The 22,530-nt window shown below is 42.7% G+C and overlaps 1 protein-coding gene across 1 annotated transcript in view; it reads left to right on the top strand.

Annotated features, from left to right (window-relative positions):
- LOC149457462 (uncharacterized) overlaps positions 1 to 22,530 on the top strand; it is a 48,396-nt gene that overhangs the window by 5,315 nt on the left and 20,551 nt on the right. Inside the window, exons 2-3 of the mRNA XM_089683677.1 lie at positions 4,949 to 5,062; positions 9,061 to 9,117. Of these exons, the coding sequence (XP_089539803.1) occupies positions 4,949 to 5,062; positions 9,061 to 9,117 (171 nt within the window). The remainder of the gene's footprint in view (positions 1 to 4,948; positions 5,063 to 9,060; positions 9,118 to 22,530) is intronic.

Here is a 22,530-nt window from a genome sequence, read left to right as displayed (position 1 = left end):
TAATACATAAGGGGGGATATGATCTCCATGTATAATACATAAGGGTGGATATGATCTCCATGTATAATACATAAGGGGGGATATGATCACCATGTATAATACATAAGGGGGATATGATCTCCATGTATAATACATAAGGGTGGATATGATCTCCATGTATAATACATAAGGGGGGATATGATCACCATGTATAAATACATAAGGGGGGATATGATCACCATGTATAAATACATCAGTGGTAACTGGATACTAACATTTATAGGTAAAGTTGATCCAGGGAATATCCAGGAAGGAATTTTTTTCCCTGCAGGAGCAAATTGGATCATGCTTTGCTGGGGTTTTTTTTTGCCTTGCTCTGGATCAACTGTGGGTATGGGATTATAACTTTTTTATTTGTGGTTGAACTGGATGGTCTTTTGTCTTTTTTTTCCAGCTAGACTATGTAACTATGTAAGTGTTCTAAACCCTTTTCATTCTATCCAAAACTGCAAAAAAAGTTTTGCCTTTAGTTACACTTTAAGATAATGAATTTGTCAGTAGGCAACACATAGGGTTTATGTTATGAACAACATGATTTCCAGTGGTCCCTAATGAGGATTTAGAACTATGTTAAGCTCTATAAATTTAGTTTGACATTTAGCAATATAAGCGAAGAGATACATCTAGACATCAGCAGAGAAAGATGAATTACGGAGTTTGAGTGTCTTCATAGTATATGCCTTGTTTTAATTGTATGAGATTGTTTTGTTAATACTTACGGTATTAAACCTATTATTTTTTTTAACTATATTGTTATTATTGAGTTTTTTTACTTTTTATCCGTGGCATAATCATTTTGATATTTGCATCATGTCCACCTTTGTTTTGAAATAAATGTGCAGTGTTTCTGTCTTTGTGACCTTTTTGTTATTGATGCTCTGTGTCTTGAGTAAAACTTGCTTGTAAATGTAGCAGTGATATTCACAGATATAATTCAAGAAGTTTCTCAGGACTTTGGCAGCAGTATGGGAATTGACGACCTGTTATTAAGTCTTACTTACTACTTAAAGCATTGCCACACAACAGTAAGGAGGCTCCTCCAGAAACATGTCAACCAGGAACGTATACTATTCTAGGTGAAGGCTGAGACTTAAAGCGGGGTTCCACCTGAAAAAAAAAATAAAAGTCAGCAGCTACAAAAATTGTAGCTGCTGACTTTTAAAATACAGACACTTACCTGTCCTTCGGTCCAGCGGTGTCTTCACCATCCCTGGTTTCACCGGTCGTCTTCTCTCTCTGGTGCAGGCATCTTCAGTGTGGGCACCCAGCTGTGACAGCTTGCGGCTTCACAGCCAGGTGCCCACTGCGCATACGCTGGAAGCGCTGTGCTTTGTGAATGGCCCCATAGTCTTCTGGGACCTGTCACGTGTCCCAGAAGGCTACAGGGAGGGAAGGAGGGGGAGGACAACTTCTGCTTCCGATCACCTTAGGCGATTGCAGCGGAAGTGGGAGCGGGTACCTGTCAAATTCAGGTACCCGCTCCCCAAAGGTGCCAATCCTTTTTGGGAAGCGGGGGACAAAGACTTAAAGCGGAACTTTCCCTTTTGGATGGAGCTCCGCTTTAAGCTGGCCATAGATGGATCAAAATTTGGCCGGTTCAGCAGGGACAGCTTCTTCGATTCATCTATGGCATTTCCCATTTGAGAAAAGTTGATTCAATAACACTGTTCAACAGGTAAAAAGTTTTGGGCATAAAATTAGCTAATCTTACATAATTTTGGGGTGCTGAAAACGAAAATGACCCTAAAAAATGTTGATTGGCTCTAGTTTCCATGATATATTCACCCATCTAATGACGTAAGCCATTCAAAATTATGATGCAACTTCAGCAGCATATTGCGCAATTGATACTGGTGACCAATAGAAAATTGCATGTATACTGAGATGATGCAATATTAGCCTTTAATTGCATCACTTCACTGCATAAAAGCTGCAGTATCTGTAGCTGATTGTAGTTCGACAGTGTCTTTACATTTCGTTTTATGCTTATATAGGCTACTCAGTAATGCCTCGAACTTGTGTGAATAAAGCAGATAATTTCTGCTATATCTGCGGTGAAATAACTTTTATCTCACAAAAAAGGAGGATAACAGGAATGATTAAGAAAGCCTACAACTTGTATTTTGGCTGCAAGATAGGAGACCAGGACAAGAGCTGGGCACCACATATATGCTGCAATTCTTGTGGGACGGCACTGGAGCAATGGTTGAATGGAAAAAAGGCATCTATGCCTTTCGCTGTGCCAATGATTTGGAGAGAGCCAACAGATCATGTTAGTAATTGTTACTTTTGTATGGTGCCTCCAATTGTAAAAGGGCTAAATAAGAAGAAAAAGTTATCTGTGCACTATCCAAATATTCCATCGGCAATACGTCCAGTTCCTCATGGGGCTACCAATTCCTAAAGCACCAGAATCCTTCGTGGTTGAGTCAAGTGAGGAAGAACCTGAAGCGTGTAGTCACGTGCAGTTGTAAGAGATAGCCCTTTCCTCGAATACAAGAGAAAAGCCAGGAGAAGCAAAACCGACACAAACTGAAGACAAAACTAGTGAGAATCCTAAGTATTAAAATGATTCAACTTAGCTTATGGCTATAATTTTTCTTGGTAATCCTATGCAATATATTATGCCATTTAGGCTTTGTTATGTAGTCAATATCACTTGCTTTATATTTGTGGAAAGACATCTATCTATATAATTATTGTGCATTATGTAGTCATTACGCCTATAGTAGAAAACTTTCCGTTTACAGAAAAACTAGAGCCAATTGACAAATTTCATTTTTATATTTGAACTCAGAATGTGAAATTCATTAACAAATGGATCCTTTTGTTTCCAAAACTGGCAAAAAATAAAAATTTGTTGAACAGTGTAATCGAAAAACTATGCTCCATGTATAGCCAGCTTTAGTGTACACTGCTACACTTTGTACATGGCAGGACAGTAGGCAGGAGGAGTAGACCTGTACTCAGAAAGAGCCAGCTGTATTCTTTTTGTCCCTTATGGAGGTAGGACTAACGGGGATTGCAAAAGGCCTTGGAGGTCAGGCCAAGAGTTCTCTGTGTGAGGTGGCTTCCCTGGAGGTACCTAACGAGGAGATGACTACAGCACAGTCCTGTAGGTACTAATGACCCCAGGTCAAGGATATAATGTAAGGGAGAAGGCTGCTGAGGTGCTGCATATGCTTTTACATGTGACTATTGCGGACCATCCATGTAATTGACCGTGTAATGTCAAATGACTCCAGAATGTATGTTCTGGTGATGTGACTGTTATGCCATTTCCTACATTTTGTCAAGTAAAGCACAGCAAAACTACTTTTATGTGTGGACATTCTTGCGTTTGGGGGTATGAGGGTCAGCTGCTGGAATGTCGTGTGGAGGCCTCTGTCATGGAGCGGGTCACAACATGGCAGAGGGTTTGGCCTCAGCAGTAGGGACAGTGTTCTAGCAGGACAAGAGCGGACATAGGGACTTACATAGTTACATAGTTAGCTCTGGCTGAAAAAAAACAAAAGTCTATTCAGTTCAACCACAAAAAAAAAAAAAGTTATAATCCTATCCACACAGTTGATCCAGAGGAAGACAAAAAAAACAGCAAAGCATATCCAATTTGCTCCTGCAGGGGAAAAAAATTCCTTCCTGATCCCCCGAGAGGCAATCGGATATTCCCAGGATCAACTTTATCTATAAATGTTAGTATATAGTTATATCCTGTGTATCCAAGAAAGAATCCAGGTTTTTTTTAAAGCAATCCACTGAGCTGGCCAGAGCCAACTCTTGAGGGAGTCTATTCCACATTTTCACAGCTCTCACTGTGAAGAAACCTTTCCGTGTTTAGAGATAAAATTTATTTTCCTCCAGACGTAAAGAGTGCCCCCTTGTCCTCTGTGATGACCTCAGGGTGAATAGCTCTACACTGAGTTCACTATATGAACCACTGATGTGTGCCCTTGGTGCCAAATACAGCCAACCATGAAGCCCTTCTGTATAACAAATTATTGTATTTTGATTGCTGAACACCAATGCCCAGAGCAGGACTGCTGTTAGAAACCATGCGGCCCCATACAGCCAACCTACCAGCCCCCCCCCCCCAAAAAAAACCCAGAGTTTACTATGCTACGGTTATGAATGAACACAGTGAGTGACTGGTACCAAAATACTCATTGGGGTTGATTTACTAAAACTGGAGAGTGCAAAATCTGCTGCAGCTGTGCATGGTAACCAATCAGTGTCTAACTGCAGCTTGTTCAATTAGACTTTCACAAAAAAAAACAGGAGTTGATTGGTTTCGATGCACCAGATTTTGCACTGTCCAGTTTTAGTAAATCAACCCCATTCAGGAAAGGAAGGGGCTGCTAAATGTAACTTATTTACCGGACCCTTCCCCCACTCTCCATCCAGAAGGAGCCTATTCTGTGCTTGCAACTCCCGGTGGGAAGGAGAGAAGGGAAGCCGGTGCTACCGTGGGGTTGGAGGCACACAGGGGAGCCTGGGCAGAAGGGAAACTTATGGTGCATAGAGAGAGTGAAAGGTGTGTGTGTGTGTGTGGGGGGGAGGGGCAATTACTGGAACTAATCCCCTGTATGGCTCTCTCTGCAGCAGCTGAAAGCCAGCGAGAGGGAAAGGAGAAGAAGCCAGCTTTCAGCTGCTGCAGAGAGAGCCATACAGGGTTTTTTTTAATGGTTCCAGTAACTGTCCCCCCTCATTGTGCCGGTCACCCTCCCTGCCCCTATCTGATTCACCCTGCCTGGGCCCTCCTGCTGGCTTGGGCCCCATACAGGAGGACTGGTGGTACCCCCTTATCCACGGCTCTGGCCCAGAGCATCCCCATTTTCCCTCTATGGTATTATTTTTGTTTGGCATTTGTGTCACTCTAAACTTCTTTTGATTGATCTTCTTTATTCTACAGGTCTTCCAGATATTTTTGTCTCACTTACAGCTGGCCCTTGGGATTGTTCTAATCTATATCGGTGGCAGAAACAACACTCGCTTGAGCTATATTACTTTTTGGGGACCAACAATTGTATGTATTACTCATGTCTTGAACTTTTAAGAACTCTGTTGAAGGGGAATTGTGTATTTTCCACATGTATTTTCATGCACAGATGAGTTTTTATTGTAGCACTTACCTAAAATTGTGAAGTGACTTTCATACTGTATTTTATTTACTGTTAGATATTTTCACTACTGCATGTACAACAGTATACATGCACCTTCTAGCGGTCATCTGTTTATCAAAGAGCGTGATTGGCATTTTTGCTGGAAGGAAAGCTGTAGTGAGCAAGTGTGGAGGATGCCATTACTGACTTTTCATACTAAAAATACTAGTTGCCTGGCTGTCTTGTTAACCGCTTAAGGACCGCCCTATAGCAGATGTACTGCTACAGGGTGGCACCTGTGCGCAGAATCACGTATATATACATAATTTTGCATTTCCGGGTAGGGAGCCCGCGAGCCCTTCCCACGCCGCCATTTGCAGCTGCTGATGTCAATGACCGGGTCACGGCCGGGTCACTTTGGGACATGCGCTCTTGAAGTGCGCGCGCTACTCAAAATACCTTGAACAACTCATTGCAGCATCGCCATAAACTTGCCGAATCATGTCAAACATCTCTGTGGCAGATTTGCCCATTTTCAAGCAGAATTTCACATTTTCTCTTTGTTCTAACTTGCTGTCCATGATGAAATAGCAGACATGGTAACATACATGGTCAGAATAGCATCAGTTGTACAGCTCCAGATCTACACAGAGATGATATCTTTTGGCACACTGACTTATTAATGTTGGTGCTCCCTGAGACTAATCCTGCAGACTTTTGCTGCCATCTGCTGGCAAGTTACAAAACTAGTCTCAAACCTTTTTGATACCACCTCATATGTAGCACCCTCCTAGAATAGGTTGCTAGAGAGGTTCAGGTAAACCTAGTTCTTTGGCTCCTCTTTAATAATTGGAGCAGTGTGTGATTATTTTTGGCTGTTCTGGGTCTCACTGGCTGTAGGCTCAACTGCTTCCCTCTGCCTTCTGGTGGATTATAGTGGGTTGGAAGAGGCAGGCCCTTGGCCTGAATATTTATATTGTCTCAGCCAATGGGGGAAAGGATGCCTGGTAGGAGGCTGAGGAGTGCATAAATAGTCTGTGACCTGAAATAGCAGGGTTCTTGTCCAGAAGAAGACCCCAGTCTGAAGGGTTGCTGCCTTTCTGGGCAGATTAGCTGAAGTTGCAGAAGCTCATCCAGGTTCCACCTAGGTGGTTTCTGGGTGCCTATTTTTTGTAAATATTTGGAGCCAAATCAAGGGGTTCACTGAAGATCTGGCCTGGGAACTGGAGAAGTGACTAATATTGGATGGAGGTATCCAAGTATATGGGGATGTTGTGAGTGTAGGTCTGTAGGATCCTAATGACTGTTTCTGCTTCTAACCTTCTAAGCATCTATTTTGGTGCTACTGATTTGGGACCATTCCTTACTTGAAGCCCCAGGGTTGCTTGCTCTCCTATTGTTTGTTGAGAAGGGAATTATCCTGGGGAGTGTATACAAGGCAAAAAGTGTCTTCTGATTCTTTTGTGCACTGTATTTGGAGTATCCCACAGCCCACCCTGCACCCCAACCAAGTTTAACTATCAATAAAATATAAAAAGACATTGCACATCTGGTCATTGAGTTGTGAGACTGTCCAAGATATGGTGTTCCTGGTTGCAGTTTCACCCAATTGGGAAGAGAACCATGGATAAACCAGCGGGCCCATTTAGGGGTTGTGCTACATATTTAACCACTTGCCCTCCAGAGGATTTACCCCCCTTCCTGACCAGGCCATTTTTTGTGATATTGCACTGCGTTACTTTAACTGACAATTGTGCGGTCATGCAACGCTGCACCCAAATGAAATTTACGGCCTTTTTTTCCCACAAATAGAGCTTTCTTTCAGCATTTGATATCCCCTGCGGTTTTTATTTTTTGTGCTATAAACAAAAGAAGACTGACAATTTTGAAAAAATATATATATTTTTGACTTTTTGCTATAAAACATATCAAGTAAAATTTTAAAAATCAAATTTCGTCATAAATTTAGGCCAAAATATTTTCTGAAAGAAAATCCCAATTTGTGTAAATTAATTGGTTTACGTGAAAGTTATAATATTTAAAAAAGGCGGTATATAGATGATTTTTTTTTATACTAGTAATGGCGGCGATCAGTGACTTACAGCAGGACTGCAGCGGGCATTCTGACACTGGGGGGAAACGTACTAACTGCCACTGACATCCCCAGTGACACCAATACAGTGATCAGTGCTAATATAAAGCACTGATACTGTACTAATGGCACTGGGCAGAATGGGGTTGACATCTGGGGCGATCAAAGGGTTAACTATGTGCTCTGAGTGTTTTACTGTGTGCTGTTTTACTATGTGTGCTGTGTGTGTTTTTAACTGTAAGCCACTGTATGCAGAGCCATACAAAGCAGTGTGCAGGAGCTGACAGAGGAGAGATCTGTATTGTTTACATACAGGTCTCTCCCCCCGTCAGAAATCCTCGGAGATCGCTGGGTGCGGCGGGGAATCACTGGCTGGGACTTGGTTAATGACAGCAGCACGGGGAGGGGGCGCACATGCGCACCCTACACGGAGCTGCAAAATCACGTATATATACATGATTTTGCGCACCTGTTATGCCCTGTAGCAGTATTTCTGCTATAGTGCAGCGTGGAAGCGGTTAATCAGCTACCGAACCTGTGTAAATAATATGTGTTCAGTTTTAAAGGGATGAGGTGGCAACCTTACTTCTAGCTGCCTTCTCTGCCAGGTGCTGTCATCATCCGAGCATTGCTCTCCGCAAGTGCCCCAGTTCGGTACTACTGTATAGACTCTATTACAGTGTCGTTGGAACATTCAGATTAATACACCTGCTATCTCAGATATGTGTCTTTCCTTCCCCTGGGTACCCAATATTGGGCCCTCACCCACCTACAAAATGGTAGACAGGAATATAGAATTACATTTGAGGCTTTAATTGGGCTTTAAATATGTACCCCAAGCTCTTCCCTACTGGGAAATATCACATTTTAATTACTTGGAGAGAAAGCAGCATCACTTTGTTACCAGACTTTGCACTCTAACCTCCTGTTGTCAGTCTTAGTGTGCTCCCATCCACATTCAGACTGGGTAGTACCTGAATGACACACACAGCTTAGTTGAAGCCACTGACCCTCCAGATCATAGTCCTGATCAAGAGCGGACTGACAACTCATGGGGCCCCCGGGCAATAGGGGATCATGGGGCCCCTGTGTCCTTGCCCAAACTCAAAAAAGCCTATGAAAAAGGTACCAGGGGCATCTCATGGGGCACCCTACTGACCCCGGGCCCTTGGGCAGTGCCGGAGTTTCCAAATGGTCAGTCCGCCCCTGGTCCTGATAGTCAAGGCAACAATATCAGGACAAACTGAAGTGTGACCAAAAACAGCTTGAATAATACCTGAGATGTTTCCTCTGAATGTGTGATTGTTTGAATAGGTGCTGCTGGCAGGTCTATGATCCCAGCATTTACACCTCGGGATATATACTACATTTGCCAGTGGCAGCATCTCATTCCTTTGAAACTAGTAACTGGCTCTGATTTCTTATATACCTCGGATACTCCAGCATTGAGATCTTCCTGCCACAATTCCCAACTCTGTACCTGTCCACCTGGAAGATTTGGGCGTTCCCTCGTTCTTTGTGCTCCAGTTTTTATGAGTACTTTTCCATAATATAAAATAACTAAAACATTCAGCAGGGATGGTGAGAACCCCTAATAATGGGCACAGCAGGTGTGCAGACCTGCAAAACCCATTACAGAGATCTGGCCAATAGAGTCCTAGAAGAAGGGCTAGAAGAAACTGCAAGTGCTTTACCTCTCCAATATCTACCACTGAAATCAATTTTGGAAGCTTTTTAGATGTAAATAAATGATATTTAGAAAAAAACATATGTATATAGAAGCTGAAAACTTTTCTGAGGAAGATAACTTAAATATCATGTATTTTGCAGTTGGTCATCTCAGGATCTATTACGTTGCGTGCGAGGGTCATACCATCTCGGAAGCTGGTAAGTGCCATTCAAGCTATTAAAAACAGATTTCGTCATTTAGCCATGGTTAACACCAGTGCAGCTTCGAATTCCGCAGTGCATCAGAATCACACCCCGCTCATGCGAACCGCTGTGTACAGTTGCAACAAAAAGTATGTGAACCCCTTGGGATTACGTGGAGTTTTGCATGAATTGGGCATAAAATGTTCTCTGAACATCATCTAAGTAACAACAATAGAAGAACACAGTCTGCTAAACATAATACTACACAAACATTAGATGTTGCACATTCACAGTGCAGGGAGGAAAAAGTATGTGAGGCCCTAGCTTAATGACTTCTCCCAGAGCTAATTGGAGCCAGGAGTGAGCCAACCTTGACTCCAATCAGTGTGATGATATTGGATGTGTTGCTGACAGCTGTCCTGCCCTTAAAAAGCAAACACCTGTTTTGGGTTTACTGGTTTCAAGAAGCACTGTCTGATGTGAACCATGCCTCGTAGAAAAGAGCTCTCAGAAGACCTACGATCAAGAATTGTTGACTTGCATGAAGCTGGTAAGGGTTACAAAAGTATCTCCAAAAGCCTTGATGTTCATGTGTCCACGGTAAGGCAGACTGTCTACAAATGGAGAAAGTTTAGCACTGTTGCTACTCTCCCTAGGCGTGGTCGTCCTGTAAAAATTACTGCAAGAGCACAGCGCAGAATGCTGCATGAGGTAAAGAAGAATCCCAGAGTGTCAGCTAAAGACCTACAGAAATCTCTGGCACATGCTAACATTTTTGTTGACACATCTACAATAAGGAAAACATTAAACAAGAATGGAGTACATGGGAAGACGCCACGGAGGAAGCCATTGCTGTCCAAAAAGAATATTGCAGCACGTTTGAAGTTTGCAAAAGAGCACCTGGATGTTCCACAGCACTACTGGCAAACTATACTGTGGACAGATGAAACCAAGATTGAGTTGTTTGGGAAGAACACACAACACTATGTGTGGAGATAAAAAAGCACAGCACACCAACATCAAACCTCATCCCCACTGTAAAACATGGCGGAGGGAGCATCATGGTTTGGGGCTGCTTTGCTGCCTCAGGGCCTGGACGAATTGTTGTCATTGATGGGAAAATGAATTCCAGAGCTTATCAAGACATTTTGCAGGAAAACGTACGACCATCTGTCCGCCAACTGAAGCTCTGCAGAGGATGGGTGATGCAACAGGACAATGACCCAAAACATACAAGTTATTCAACAAAACAATGGCTGCAGCAGCACAGAATACGCCTTCTGGAGTGGCCCAGTCAGAGTCCTGACCTCAACCCAAATAAAATGCTGTGGCATGACCTTAAGAGAGCGATTCACACCAGACATCCCAAGAATATTGCTACACTGAAACAGTTTTGTGAAGAGTAGGGGTCCAAAATTACTCCAGATCGTTGTGCAGGTCTGATCTGCAACTACAGGAAACGTTTGGTTGAGGTTATTGCTGTCAAAGGAGGGTCAACCAGTTATTAAGTCCAAAGGTTCACATACTTTTTCCTCCCTGCACTGTGAATGTTTACATGTTATGTGCAATTAAACCATGGCAACATCTAATGTTTGTGTAGTATTATGTTCAGCAGACTGTGTTACTCTATTGTGATTTAGATGACTTTCAGAGCACATTTTATGCCCAATTCATGCAAAACTCCACGTAATCCCAAGGGGTTTACATACTTTTTCTTGCAACTGTATGTTAACCCCTTCACGCCTAAGGGTAAAACTAATCTAAATGCCTAAGCACAATTTTGCAAAATTGACATGTGTTAGTAAAACCGTACATATCATCACAACTACTTTGTACATCCAGGTGAATTATACCATGTTTTTTTCAGGACAAATTGGGCTTTCATTTGATGGTAAATGGTAATGGATGTCTCCTGATCTTTTTTTCATTATCAAAGGAGAAAACTGGCCCAAAATAGTAGAAAAAAATAATTTTTTAAAATTTAGATGTGTGTTTCTTGTTACTACCATAACCTACCACCAAAGAGCAACCCAAAATAAATTTTCCAGCTCTTGACGACTGCAGCTATACCATATATGTGTATGTTATTTGTTATTTGTACCTGTAGTACAGCCCAGAAACAATAGTGCGCATTTTGTTGTTTTTTTTTTTTTACCTAAAACACACTGACACTAACTGACACTAAATTTTTTTTTTTAAATCCTGACTTTGATCCTTTTAACCTGCCACTGAACTAGAGCAAACCTTGATCTAGGTATTTTTTCTTTATTTTTTCTTTTAATGTTTAATATTTATTTATCTTTTTTTTTCCCCACAAACTTTTTTTTTTCTCTCTATGCCAGGAGTTAGAGAGATACAGTACAATGTATCTCTCTCCTCCATTCATAGAGAGAGAAAAAAAACAGGGGCTGGGCTGTACAGTGACTGATCACTGTGATAGCCAACTCAACAGGCAGTTGAGTTTACAGTTGTTTTCTTGAACGCACCAAACGTGCGCTCAGGAGTAGATTTTACCAGCGTTTCAAACGCTTGTAAATGCGGTTAACTGCGTTTGCGTTTAGAAGCGTTTTTTAGCTGTTCCATGTCCAGATGCTGTCCAGATCCTTTTTTTATCATCAGCGTTTTCCATGTATTCAAATGGACCTAGTACACCAGCACAGCCAGTTCCAGGTTTTGTGTGAAGGAAAAAATGTTAGAATGTGCTGCATTATGCTCATGATGGGATCCATAGTGAATACAGAAGAGACAGGTCATCTCAACAAATACTGCTCTCTCTGCTTCTGCTCTCTCTATTTCTCTCAAAATGTCTGATATAGTTAATTATTTACTATTTACAGTGCATTCTAGGCATTTTGGAGGGTGTCCTGAGGTTATCTCTTAAAAACACTTCTAAACGCAAACGCGCATAAACGCGGTATGCAAATGTGGCTAAACTGACATTTTTTAACATCGTTTTCCAGCAGTCAGTTTCCATCGTTCAGAAGAGTTTTCCAAACATCCTGTGTACATGAGCCCTAAGAGTGTTTTTACAACTAAAAATCTCCTCTACAATCCCACTAGTCCTGGGTTTTTTTTCCAGCCAAAAAACGTCCCTGCCAAAAAATGTTGATTCCAGTCTGTGTGCATGGACACATAGGACATGCTGAGCGGTTTACTAGCTGTAGAAAAAAGCGTCAACAGCCGCTGTAAAAACATCAAGTGTGCATGAGGACTTAGAAAGAATCAATCACAAAAAAAACTGACATCTTTAATCCTTCCCTAGTACATCCAAAAAAAAAAAGAAAAAAAGCTGAACCTAAAAAAAACAAACAAAAAAAAAACAAACACCAGTATATAAATCTATGCTTATACCACCTAAATATACAGAGCATGCATGTGACTATCAATAGTGGCCAACCTTCTCCCTTTGCACATGATGGGTGTAAGGTGGGGCATTTTCATAAATCTGAATCTTCATTGATATATTATTGTAATAGTGCCATCTTACTATTCAGGGGTAGGTGTGTGTGCTGTTATTTAGTTGTATTCTTAATGAAAAGTAATAGTTAATGGGTATTAGGATGTAAACAGATGATCATCTGATTACATCTGCTAGTCCATAGAAATACATGGGGGTCCGTTTTCCATCCGTAAATGGACAGAAAAACGGACATATGGATTGCCTGTGTGAAAGAGGCCTTACTATCTGCAAAATGAATCTGTTGCCATTCAGCTATTAAGGTCAACACCCTATATTATACTGTTTGAAAATTCTTGTGAGATAGGGCTGCAACTTTGAATCCTTACCTGCCTTTAACATGGACTGCCAAAGGCTTGTTAAATGATTTTTCAGTGGTGAAAGAGAAAACCAAAAGTCCCTTACAGAGACTGTCCATGGTCACATACCTGAAAGACGAGGTCGTTTTTAGGGAAACCATAATAGCCCTTATCGCAGTTAATGTACAAAAGCTCATTTCTGCTGAATATGTCACAGCCATACAAAATTTGGGAAGGATAATGTCCTCATTAAAGTGTTACTAAAACCACAACAGTAAAATCAGTCTGTATATGCAGTAAAGCATGCTTGTTATACTCACTGTGGAACCTAAGGGGTTAATCCTCTGCATTGTGTAAAAATGATGTTTAATCTTGTCTTCTTGTACTAATCCCAATCCATCTGCTGATAGAACAGAGCCTTGGGGGCAAGCTGCACATGCTCAGTTTGGCGTGTATTGCTAAAGAGTTTTTTTTCTTGGGAGAGTGCATGTGATCAGAACAGGGCCGATCAGCACTGTCTAGACGTAGGTCAGGGGTTCTGCATCCTCCTAGAGCAAAATGAAAATTTCTCCTACAAGCTTTAACCAGTGCTCTGCTAGTCACTGATAGAAGTCACAAGACTGCTATATACTGCTGGTGAGAAAAGGTATTTAGCAGTTTATATTTACTAAATTAATTGCATTTCCATGTACTGTGGGAGACCGGATATAGTGGATGCAGGTTCTGGGGAGACCAGATATAGTGAATGCAGGGCCCGGGGAGACCAGCTATAGTGAATGCAGGGTCTGGGGAGACCAGATGTAGTGAATGTAGGGTTACGGGGAGACCGGATATAGTGAATGCAGGGTCCGGGGAGACCAGATATAGTGAATGCAGGGTCCGGGAAAACCGGATGTAGTGAATGCAGGGTCTTGGGAGACCAGATATAGTGAATGCAGGGTCCGAGGAGACCAGGTATAGTGAATGCAGGGTCCAAGGAGACCAGGTATAGTGAATGCAGGGTCCGAGGAGACCAAGTATAGTGAATGCAGGGTCCGAGGAGACCAGGTATAGTGAATGCAGGGTTCGGGGAGACCGGATATAGTGAATGCAGGGTCTGGGGAGACCAGATATAGTGAATGCAGGGTCCGAGAAGACCAGATATAGTGAATGCAGGGTTCGGGGAGACCAGATATAGTGACTGCAGGGTCCCAGGAGACCGGATATAGTGAATGCAGGGTCCGGGAAGACAAGATATAGTGAATGCAGGGTCCGGGAAGGCCAGATATAGTGAATGCAGGGTCCTGGAAGACCATAGTGAATGCAGGGTCCTGGGAGACCAGATATAGTGGATGCAGGGTCCGGGGAGACCAGATGTAGTGGATGCAGGGTCCGGGGAGACCAGATGTAGTGGATGCAGGGTCCAGGGAGACCAGATATAGTGGATGCAGGGTCCAGGGAGACCAGATATAGTGGATTCAGGGTCCTGGGAGATCAGGTATAGTGAATGCAGGGTCCTGGGAGATCAGGTATAGTGAATGCAGGGTCTGGGGAGACCAGATATAGTGAATGCAGGGTCCGAGAAGACCAGATATAGTGAATGCAGGGTTCGGGGAGACCAGATATAGTGACTGCAGGGTCCCAGGAGACCGGATATAGTGAATGCAGGGTCCGGGAAGACAAGATATAGTGAATGCAGGGTCCGGGAAGGCCAGATATAGTGAATGCAGGGTCCTGGAAGACCATAGTGAATGCAGGGTCCTGGGAGACCAGATATAGTGGATGCAGGGTCCGGGGAGACCAGATGTAGTGGATGCAGGGTCCAGGGAGACCAGATATAGTGGATGCAGGGTCCAGGGAGACCAGATATAGTGGATTCAGGGTCCTGGGAGATCAGGTATAGTGAATGCAGGGTCCTGGGAGATCAGGTATAGTGAATGCAGGGTCCTGGGAGACCAGATACAGTGAATTCAGGGTCCCTTGATGGTACTCAGTGCAAGAATTGAGCCTCAAGGATAGAATTCTGCTAATGGGAAAAAAAGTCTTGGGGATGTGCCCCTTAAGACTCGCCCCACTTGAAATAAGCTTTCCAAGTCTGATAGTAAGCCCTCATGCACATGGGACATTTTGATAATGCTGGTAACGTTAACTGTGTAAAGTCACATTAAAAACTTGTGTTTTTCAGCTTTTTTAGGGTTTTTTTTAGCTGCGTTTTTCCGCATTTTGGCTTTTTAGTGTTTTTTTACCAAAAAAAAAGTTTTCTTTTGGTCAAAAAAAGTCCAAAAAGCTGGTTTGTGGCTTTTTACCATGTTTTACTGTGTTTTGCAATGTTGGAGCGTTTTACAGCTAAAAAAACTCCTCTAGAAACCCACTAGTCCTGAGTTTTTTTTGCAACCTAAAAACGTCCCTGCCAAAAAATGTTGATTACAGTCTGTGTGCATGGACACATAGGATAACATGCTGGGGGGTTTACTGGCTGTAGAAAAAACCATCAAAAGCCAAAAACAGCCGCTGTAAAAATGTCCTGTGTGCATGAGGACTAATAGCTCATGTCAGGCCTACACACCTAAGGCAAGGGCATTATTCAACTTTGGTCAAAGCTGTACAGAGTATTTATCTACAGAGGTCCCTTATCTACATATGCAGTTTTTTTTCCCCCTAAAGGTTAACTATGCCTTTAAACCTAACTCCAGGTTTACCTTTACTTCAAATAGTTAATTTGGGCCAAGCTGGCCCAAACAAATTTTTTCCCTTACTAAGGCTCCATGCACACTAGCGTTTTTCTGAAGCTCGAAAAATGCTGGATAAAACCACTGGTAATAACTTTTTTAGTAGCGTTTTGGGAGCATTTAGGAGTGCTAGCATTTTATTAGCTTTTACAGTACATGTAGAAAAGAAAAACTACAAGGCTTATTCTGATTGACTGAGCTGAAGAGGTGGGTGGATGATGTTGCAATGTCAACCTCATCCTTAGGAGGTCTTGTTCTCATTGATAAAATACAAGGCTTCTTGGAAGTGGCTGAGTAGTGCTCATGCCAGCTTGATTTTGTTCCAGATTGGAAGAAAAAAATCTGGACACTTTTGCTCCACTAAAGAACAAAAGGTCTGGAATTTGCTGCACTCCTCGATATCTTTATGGCAGTGTCAAGATAATATCACAGATCCTCTTCAGATCCTCTTAAAACCATTTTCTTTTTTGAACATTCTTTATTTATATAAAACTTTCACAGGACATACAGACAACAATAAGGCAAGTAGGTGGATACCATTATAAAAGACCACGAACCAGGTTCAATCCAGTTACATATAAAATCAATCGTCAACCACAGCATTGTGTAATACACAGGGTCGAGAGTCAACACAATCAGGCCAGCCTGCTAAACATAAGCAAACACTAACACCATCCAAAACAGAAAAAAAAATAAGAAAAAAAAGAAAAAAAAAAGGGGGGGGGAATTAAGAAGAGAAAAGAGGAAGAAAGAAAAGACACAGCAAAAGGAAAAGTGAGAGTGACAAAGGAACTTCAAGCCATCGAGCGCAGCAAGGAGTCATATTCACTGGAGCAGGTAAAGAGAAACCAATGGATCCATCTTTGGTGAAACTGAGCTCGAACCTCCGCCATAATATTTTCCATTGAGTGTATGTCCTCAACCTGAGATAGTCACATAGAGATAGAAAGGGAAGCCTCCTGCTTTTAAAACCATTTTCATTTAGGCAGTAAATGCATAAAACAGCTATAACACTCACCTCCCATAGGGGCCGCTGTAGATTTAAGAAGGTCCTTTACCAGGTTAATGCAAAGTAGCCAGGCACACAACTGTCATCCATCCACTCTGGCTAAGTAAACAGTTTAGGGGTGTCTTTTTGTTAATGTATTGCTAGTACAAAGTGATGCAGGATACTCCAAATGAAGCAGGTTACTAATGGTCTATCTTGGTAGCACTATTAATCACGAAGGTAGTGGTAGTAAGCTAGATACAGTAGATAGTCTATGTGAGCATAGATGGAGACCACACACAAAAAAATGTAGAGCAATACATGGGAGGAACAAAGTAGACCATGTTTCATTGCTGGGGACCTTGAAAACTTCAGCACATGAGAGGAAACTCTACTCAAAAGGTCCTGGAACATACAAAGTTCATAAGCGCAACCCCAAAGAAGCAGTTCAGCAGCATCCAACCCAGGTGTGCCTCGGGGGAAAAACAGTCCCTGGGGATCACAGATCCATTCCCACTCAGAGGAAAGACCACCTCCTCTGAACATCAGCCTATTTAACAGGAACCCATCCACCATTTGGAGAGGCCCTACTAAATATTCAGGCTGGGCATATGAATCCTCCTGCTCTAATCTCACAAACCTTCTCCTAGACTCAGGGGGAGGTAATAAAACACCCAGCCTGTGCAGTCTTGAGCAGACCAAACTAAACAATTCTGGCTGTTGTGGCTACAGCAGAAACTTGAACTAAATTTACCTAACAGCTTATGGAGGAGGGCACTAATTCCACCCCCCTCTAAAAAATAGGCTCTTTCCTCATGGGCCATAACACAAAATAGCTCTTGATCAAAAGAGGAGTATGCTGCAATAAGCACGGGAAGGGAGAGGGGCATAACAACATAACAAATATTATTTGTGGCAATACACATAACAAAAAGGTTACTCAAACAGTGTAAAATTTGAAAACAAATTATATACTGCATAAAGCCAGGCTGGCACCAGGTCATATCAGGACCAAATTGGGTGTCGCAGCTCTTACATCAAGGTGATAATATAAACCTCCTGCGCTATGAAGTGGAAATTAAATCAATAATAATAATACAGCTGCTAACTCCCTCAACTTAGTACCTATAAGTGAGTAGTGCTAAACATACATTACAGCCACTGGTGATAATTCTTGATTTATCACCAACGGCTGTAATGCACATCCACTGCACCACCTGCATGTTTTGGAAGAATTAGTGGGACACTTGACATTTATGCACATTATTTTGGACTTTTCTATTACTTTTTGGTTTTTGATATATACAGTTGCAAGAAAAAGTATGTGAACCCCTTGGGATTACGTGGAGTTTTGCATGAATTGGGCATAAAATGTGCTCTGAACGTCATCTAAGTCACAACAATAGAAGAACACAGTCTGCTGAACATAATATTACACAAACATTAGACGTTGCCATGGTTTAATTGCACATAACATGTAAACATTCACAGTGCAGGGAGGAAAAAGTATGTGAACCTTTGGACTTAACAACTGGTTGACCCTCCTTTGGCAGCAATAACCTCAACCAAACGTTTCCTGTAGTTGCAGATCAGACCTGCACAACGATCTGGAGTAATTTTGGACCACTCCTCTTCACAAAACTGTTTCAGTGTAGCAATATTCTTGGGATGTCTGGTGTGAATCGCTCTCTTAAGGTCATGCCACAGCATTTCAATCGGGTTGAGGTCAGGACTCTGACTGGGCCACTCCAGAAGGCGTATTCTGTGCTGTTGCGGCCATTGTTTTGTTGAATTACTTGTATGCTTTGGGTCATTGTCCTGTTGCATCACCCATCCTCTGCGGAGCTTCAGTTGGCGGACAGATGGTCATACGTTTTCCTGCAAAATATCTTGATAAACTCTTGAATTCATTTTCCCATCAATGACAACAATCCGTCCAGGCCCTGAGGCAGCAAAGCAGCCCCAAACCATGATGCTCCCTCCGCCATGTTTTACAGTGGGGATGAGGTTTTGATGTTGGTGTGCTGTACCTTTTTTCTCCATGCATAGTGTTGTGTGTTCTTCCCAAACAACTCAATCTTGGTTTCATCTGTCCACAGTATATTTTGCCAGTAGTGCTGTGGAACATCCAGGTGCTCTTTTGCAAACTTCAAACGTGCTGCAATATTCTTTTTGGACAGCAATGGCTTCCTCCGTGGTGTCCTCCCATGTACTCCATTCTTGTTTAATGTTTTCCTTATTGTAGATGTGTCAACAAAAATGTTAGCATATGCCAGAGATTTCTGTAGGTCTTTAGCTGACACTCTAGGATTCTTCTTTACCTCATGCAGCATTCTGCACTGTGCTCTTGCAGTCATTTTTACAGGACGACCATGCCTAGGGAGAGTAGCAACAGTGCTAAACTTTCTCCATTTGTAGACAGTCTTTCTTACCGTGGACACATGAACATCAAGGCTTTTGGAGATACTTTTGTAACCCTTTCCAGCTTCATGCAAGTCAACAATTCTTGATCGTAGGTCTTCTGAGAGCTCTTTTCTGCGAGGCATGGTTCACATCAGACAGTGCTTCTTGAAACCAGTAAACCCAAAACAGGTGTGTGTTTTTTAAGGGCAGGACAGCTGTCAGCAACACACCCAATATCATCACACTGATTGGAGTCAAGGTTGGTTCACTCCTGGCTCCAATTAGCTCTGGGAGAAGTCATTAAGCTAGGGCCTCACATACTTTTTCCTCCCTGCACTGTGAATGTTTACATGTTATGTGCAATTAAACCATGGCAACATCTAATTTTTGTGTAGTATTATGTTCAGCAGACTGTGTTCTTCTATTGTTGTGACTTAGATGACGTTCAGAGCACATTTTATGCCCAATTCATGCAAAACTCCACATAATCCCAAGGGGTTCACATACTTTTTCTTGCAACTGTAATTATATTTCACTATACTAATATTTTTAAGGCAATATTTTTGGAACTAATTTTTAGTGGGGGTGAATGTTGTGATTTTCAGGCATTGTGTGTTTTTCTGTGCATGATTTTGGAGTTTTTTGTCACTTTAAGCACAAGTCACTTTATATAGGAGGTTTTATCCCCCTGTGTAGGGGGATAAAACTGTGTAGGGGGATTCACTTACAAGTGTCACTTGTTTGTTTTGGTTTTGTTTTTTAGGCTGTGGTTAGCCACTGATCCCAATTAGGGATTCAGGTAATTGGATAGTTTTCTGTGTGTGTGTTCACTATATTGGGTCCAATTAGGACCATGTTTTTCAGTGCATGATTTTCAGGTCACTTTAAGATCCCAGAGAGGATCAGGTCACTATATATTTATGTATCACTATGTATGTTTTTTTATGTATCACCATTTAAGATTTCTAACACTATTATTATTTATATAGAGGATTTATATAGGGCCAACAGTTTGCTCAGCGCTTTACAATATAACTGGAGACAATACAGCAACAATACAATTCAATACAAGAGGGATAGGAGGGCCCTGCTCCTTGGAGTTTACAATCTAGGAGGGGGGGGCTAGTGGTACAAAAGGTAGTAACTGTGGGGGATGGACTGGTTGGAAGAGTAGAAGATTCCATTAGTAGCTGAGGGCACGATAGGCTTCCCTGAAGAGATAGGTTTTCAGAGATCGCCTAAAAGTGAGCAGAGTAGGCGATAGTCTGATAAATTAGGGTAGAGAGTTCCAGAGGATGGGGGAAGCTCTGGAAAAGTCCTGGAGATGAGCATGGGAGGAGTAGACAAGGGAGCTAGAGAGCAGGAGGTCTTGCGAGGAGCGTAGAGTACGGTTAGGGTGATATTTAGAGACAAGATCGTTGATGTCATTTGGGGCAGAGTTATAAATGGCTTTATACGTTATTGTTAATGTTTTGAATTTTATCCGTTGGGCAATGGGAAGCCAGTGGAGGGATTGACAGAGAGGGGTGGCAGATATGGAACGGTTAGTAAGGTGGATGAGTCTGGCAGCAGCATTCATGATAGACTGAAGAGGGAATAGCCTGTGATGAGGTCAGCCAATGAGGAGGGAGTTACAATAGTCAAGGCGAGATATAACAAGGGAGTGAATAAGTTGCTTAGTGGTTTCCGAGGTTAGGAACGGGTGTATCTTGGAGATGTTGCGGAGGTGAAGTCTACAAGATTTGGACAGTAATTGGATTTGGGGGTGAAAGGACAGATGGGAGTCTAGGATTACACCTAGCACCCTGGCATGAGGGGAGGGAATGAAGATTGTGTTATTGATCTTGATGGAGAAGTCAGGGGAGGGGGCACGGGCTGGGGCGAATACTAAGAGCTCAGTTTTGGAAAGATTGAGTTTGAGGAGGTGGAGTGACATCCATACCGATACGTCGCTTAGTAGGTTAGTAATGCGAGAGGAGACTGAAGGGGTGAGGTAGAAAGATTGATTTGTGTGTCATCAGCATAGTGATGGTACTTAAAGCCATGGGAGTTTATTAAGTGACCAAGGGAGGAGGTGTAGATGGAGAAGAGAAGGGGTCCAAGGACAGAACCTTCAGGGACCCCTACAGAAAGAGGGAGTGAAGAGGAGGAGAAAGTAGAGAGTTAAAAGTAGAGAAGAGACGATGAGGACTGGATGACAAGGTATTAATAAGAGTGACAAAGTAGGCTTGTTTGACAGCATGAAGGGAGGAATTGTATGTTAAGAAAGTAGATTTATACCTGGTGAATGCTTGCTGGGAATTGGTTGTACGCCACAATCGCTCCAGCGCACAACTATGTCCTTTAAGATTTCTGGTGTCGTCAGTCTGCCAAGGTTTTAACGGTCGGGGCCTGATGCTTCGTGTTGATAGAGGAGCAAGTGAGTCTAATGAGGATGAAAGCGAACTGTTGTAGACAGCAGTGGCCAGGTCAGGGCAGGACAGGGGAGAGATTCTGTCATAGAGTTGGTTAGTTGCAGAGTGGAAAGGAGCAGGGTTCAAGTTGTGAAGGTTTCTGCGGGTAATTGGTTGCTGCTTGGAGGGATAGGTGTTTGAAGACGAGGACACTGTGAAGGTGATGAGATTGTGATCAGAGGGAGGAAAGGGGATGTTTGTGAGGTTGTAGGGAGTGCAAAGACGGGAGAAAACAAGGTCTAATGTATTCCCATCAGAGTGAGTGGAGGACTGTATACATTGCGTTAAGGAAAAAGATGAGGTTAGGATGAAGAGTTGGGATGTAGCCGGGTTGTTTACATTAATAGGGATGTTAAAATCACTGAGAATGATAGTGGGTAGTTCAGAGGAGAGATAGTAGGTTAGCCAGGCGGAGAAATCATCAAGAAAGCGGGGCACCGGTCCAGGAGGCTGATAGATCACTGCAATCCTCAGAGAAATTGGAGAAAACAGCCGGATGCAGTGAGTCTCGAAAGAAGAGAAGGATAGAGAGGGAGGGTTAGGGAGGATTTGAAAGGTGCTCAGTGGAAAGAAGCAAACCAACCCCACCACCTTTCCGACCACTGGGTCTGGGTAAGTGGGTCCAGATGAGGCCTACATAGGGAAGTGCTGTGGGAGAAGCAGAATCTGCTGCTTGGAACCAGGTTTCTGTAATTGCTAGTAGGTTAAAGAAGCGTAAGACAAAAAGGTCATGGACAGAGGTGAGCTTATTACAGACAGAGCGGGAATTCCAGAGCGCACATGAAAAAGGGAGGGAGGGAGGCTTTGGGAGCACGAGGACCGATGTTAAATTGAAGGGATTGCGGCTATTCCCGGAAGAAAGAGGATGTCTGGTGTGGGGGTGAAATAGTGGAGGACCAGGGTTTGGGGAGCTATCCCCAGAGGTTAGGAGAAGAAGAAGGGTGAGGAAAGTAACATGGGAGCAGGATGTACAGGAGTGCACATGCCTTCCAGTCCTGGTGTTTGGGTTAGCAGGAGAGTAAAGTATCAGCAGGAGGTGATGAGAGCAGTAGTAGGGAGATAGTAGCAGTGAGGGTGAGATGTACAAGTTTTGGGGTGGAGCAGAGAGGTAAAGAAGTGA

This window comes from Staurois parvus, unplaced genomic scaffold, assembly GCF_062004578.1.
Source record: "Staurois parvus isolate SC_StPar_1 unplaced genomic scaffold, SC_StPar_1.0 ptg000320l, whole genome shotgun sequence".
NCBI classification, from domain to species: domain Eukaryota; kingdom Metazoa; phylum Chordata; class Amphibia; order Anura; family Ranidae; genus Staurois; species Staurois parvus.
This window is presented reverse-complemented; position numbering and strand designations above follow the sequence as displayed.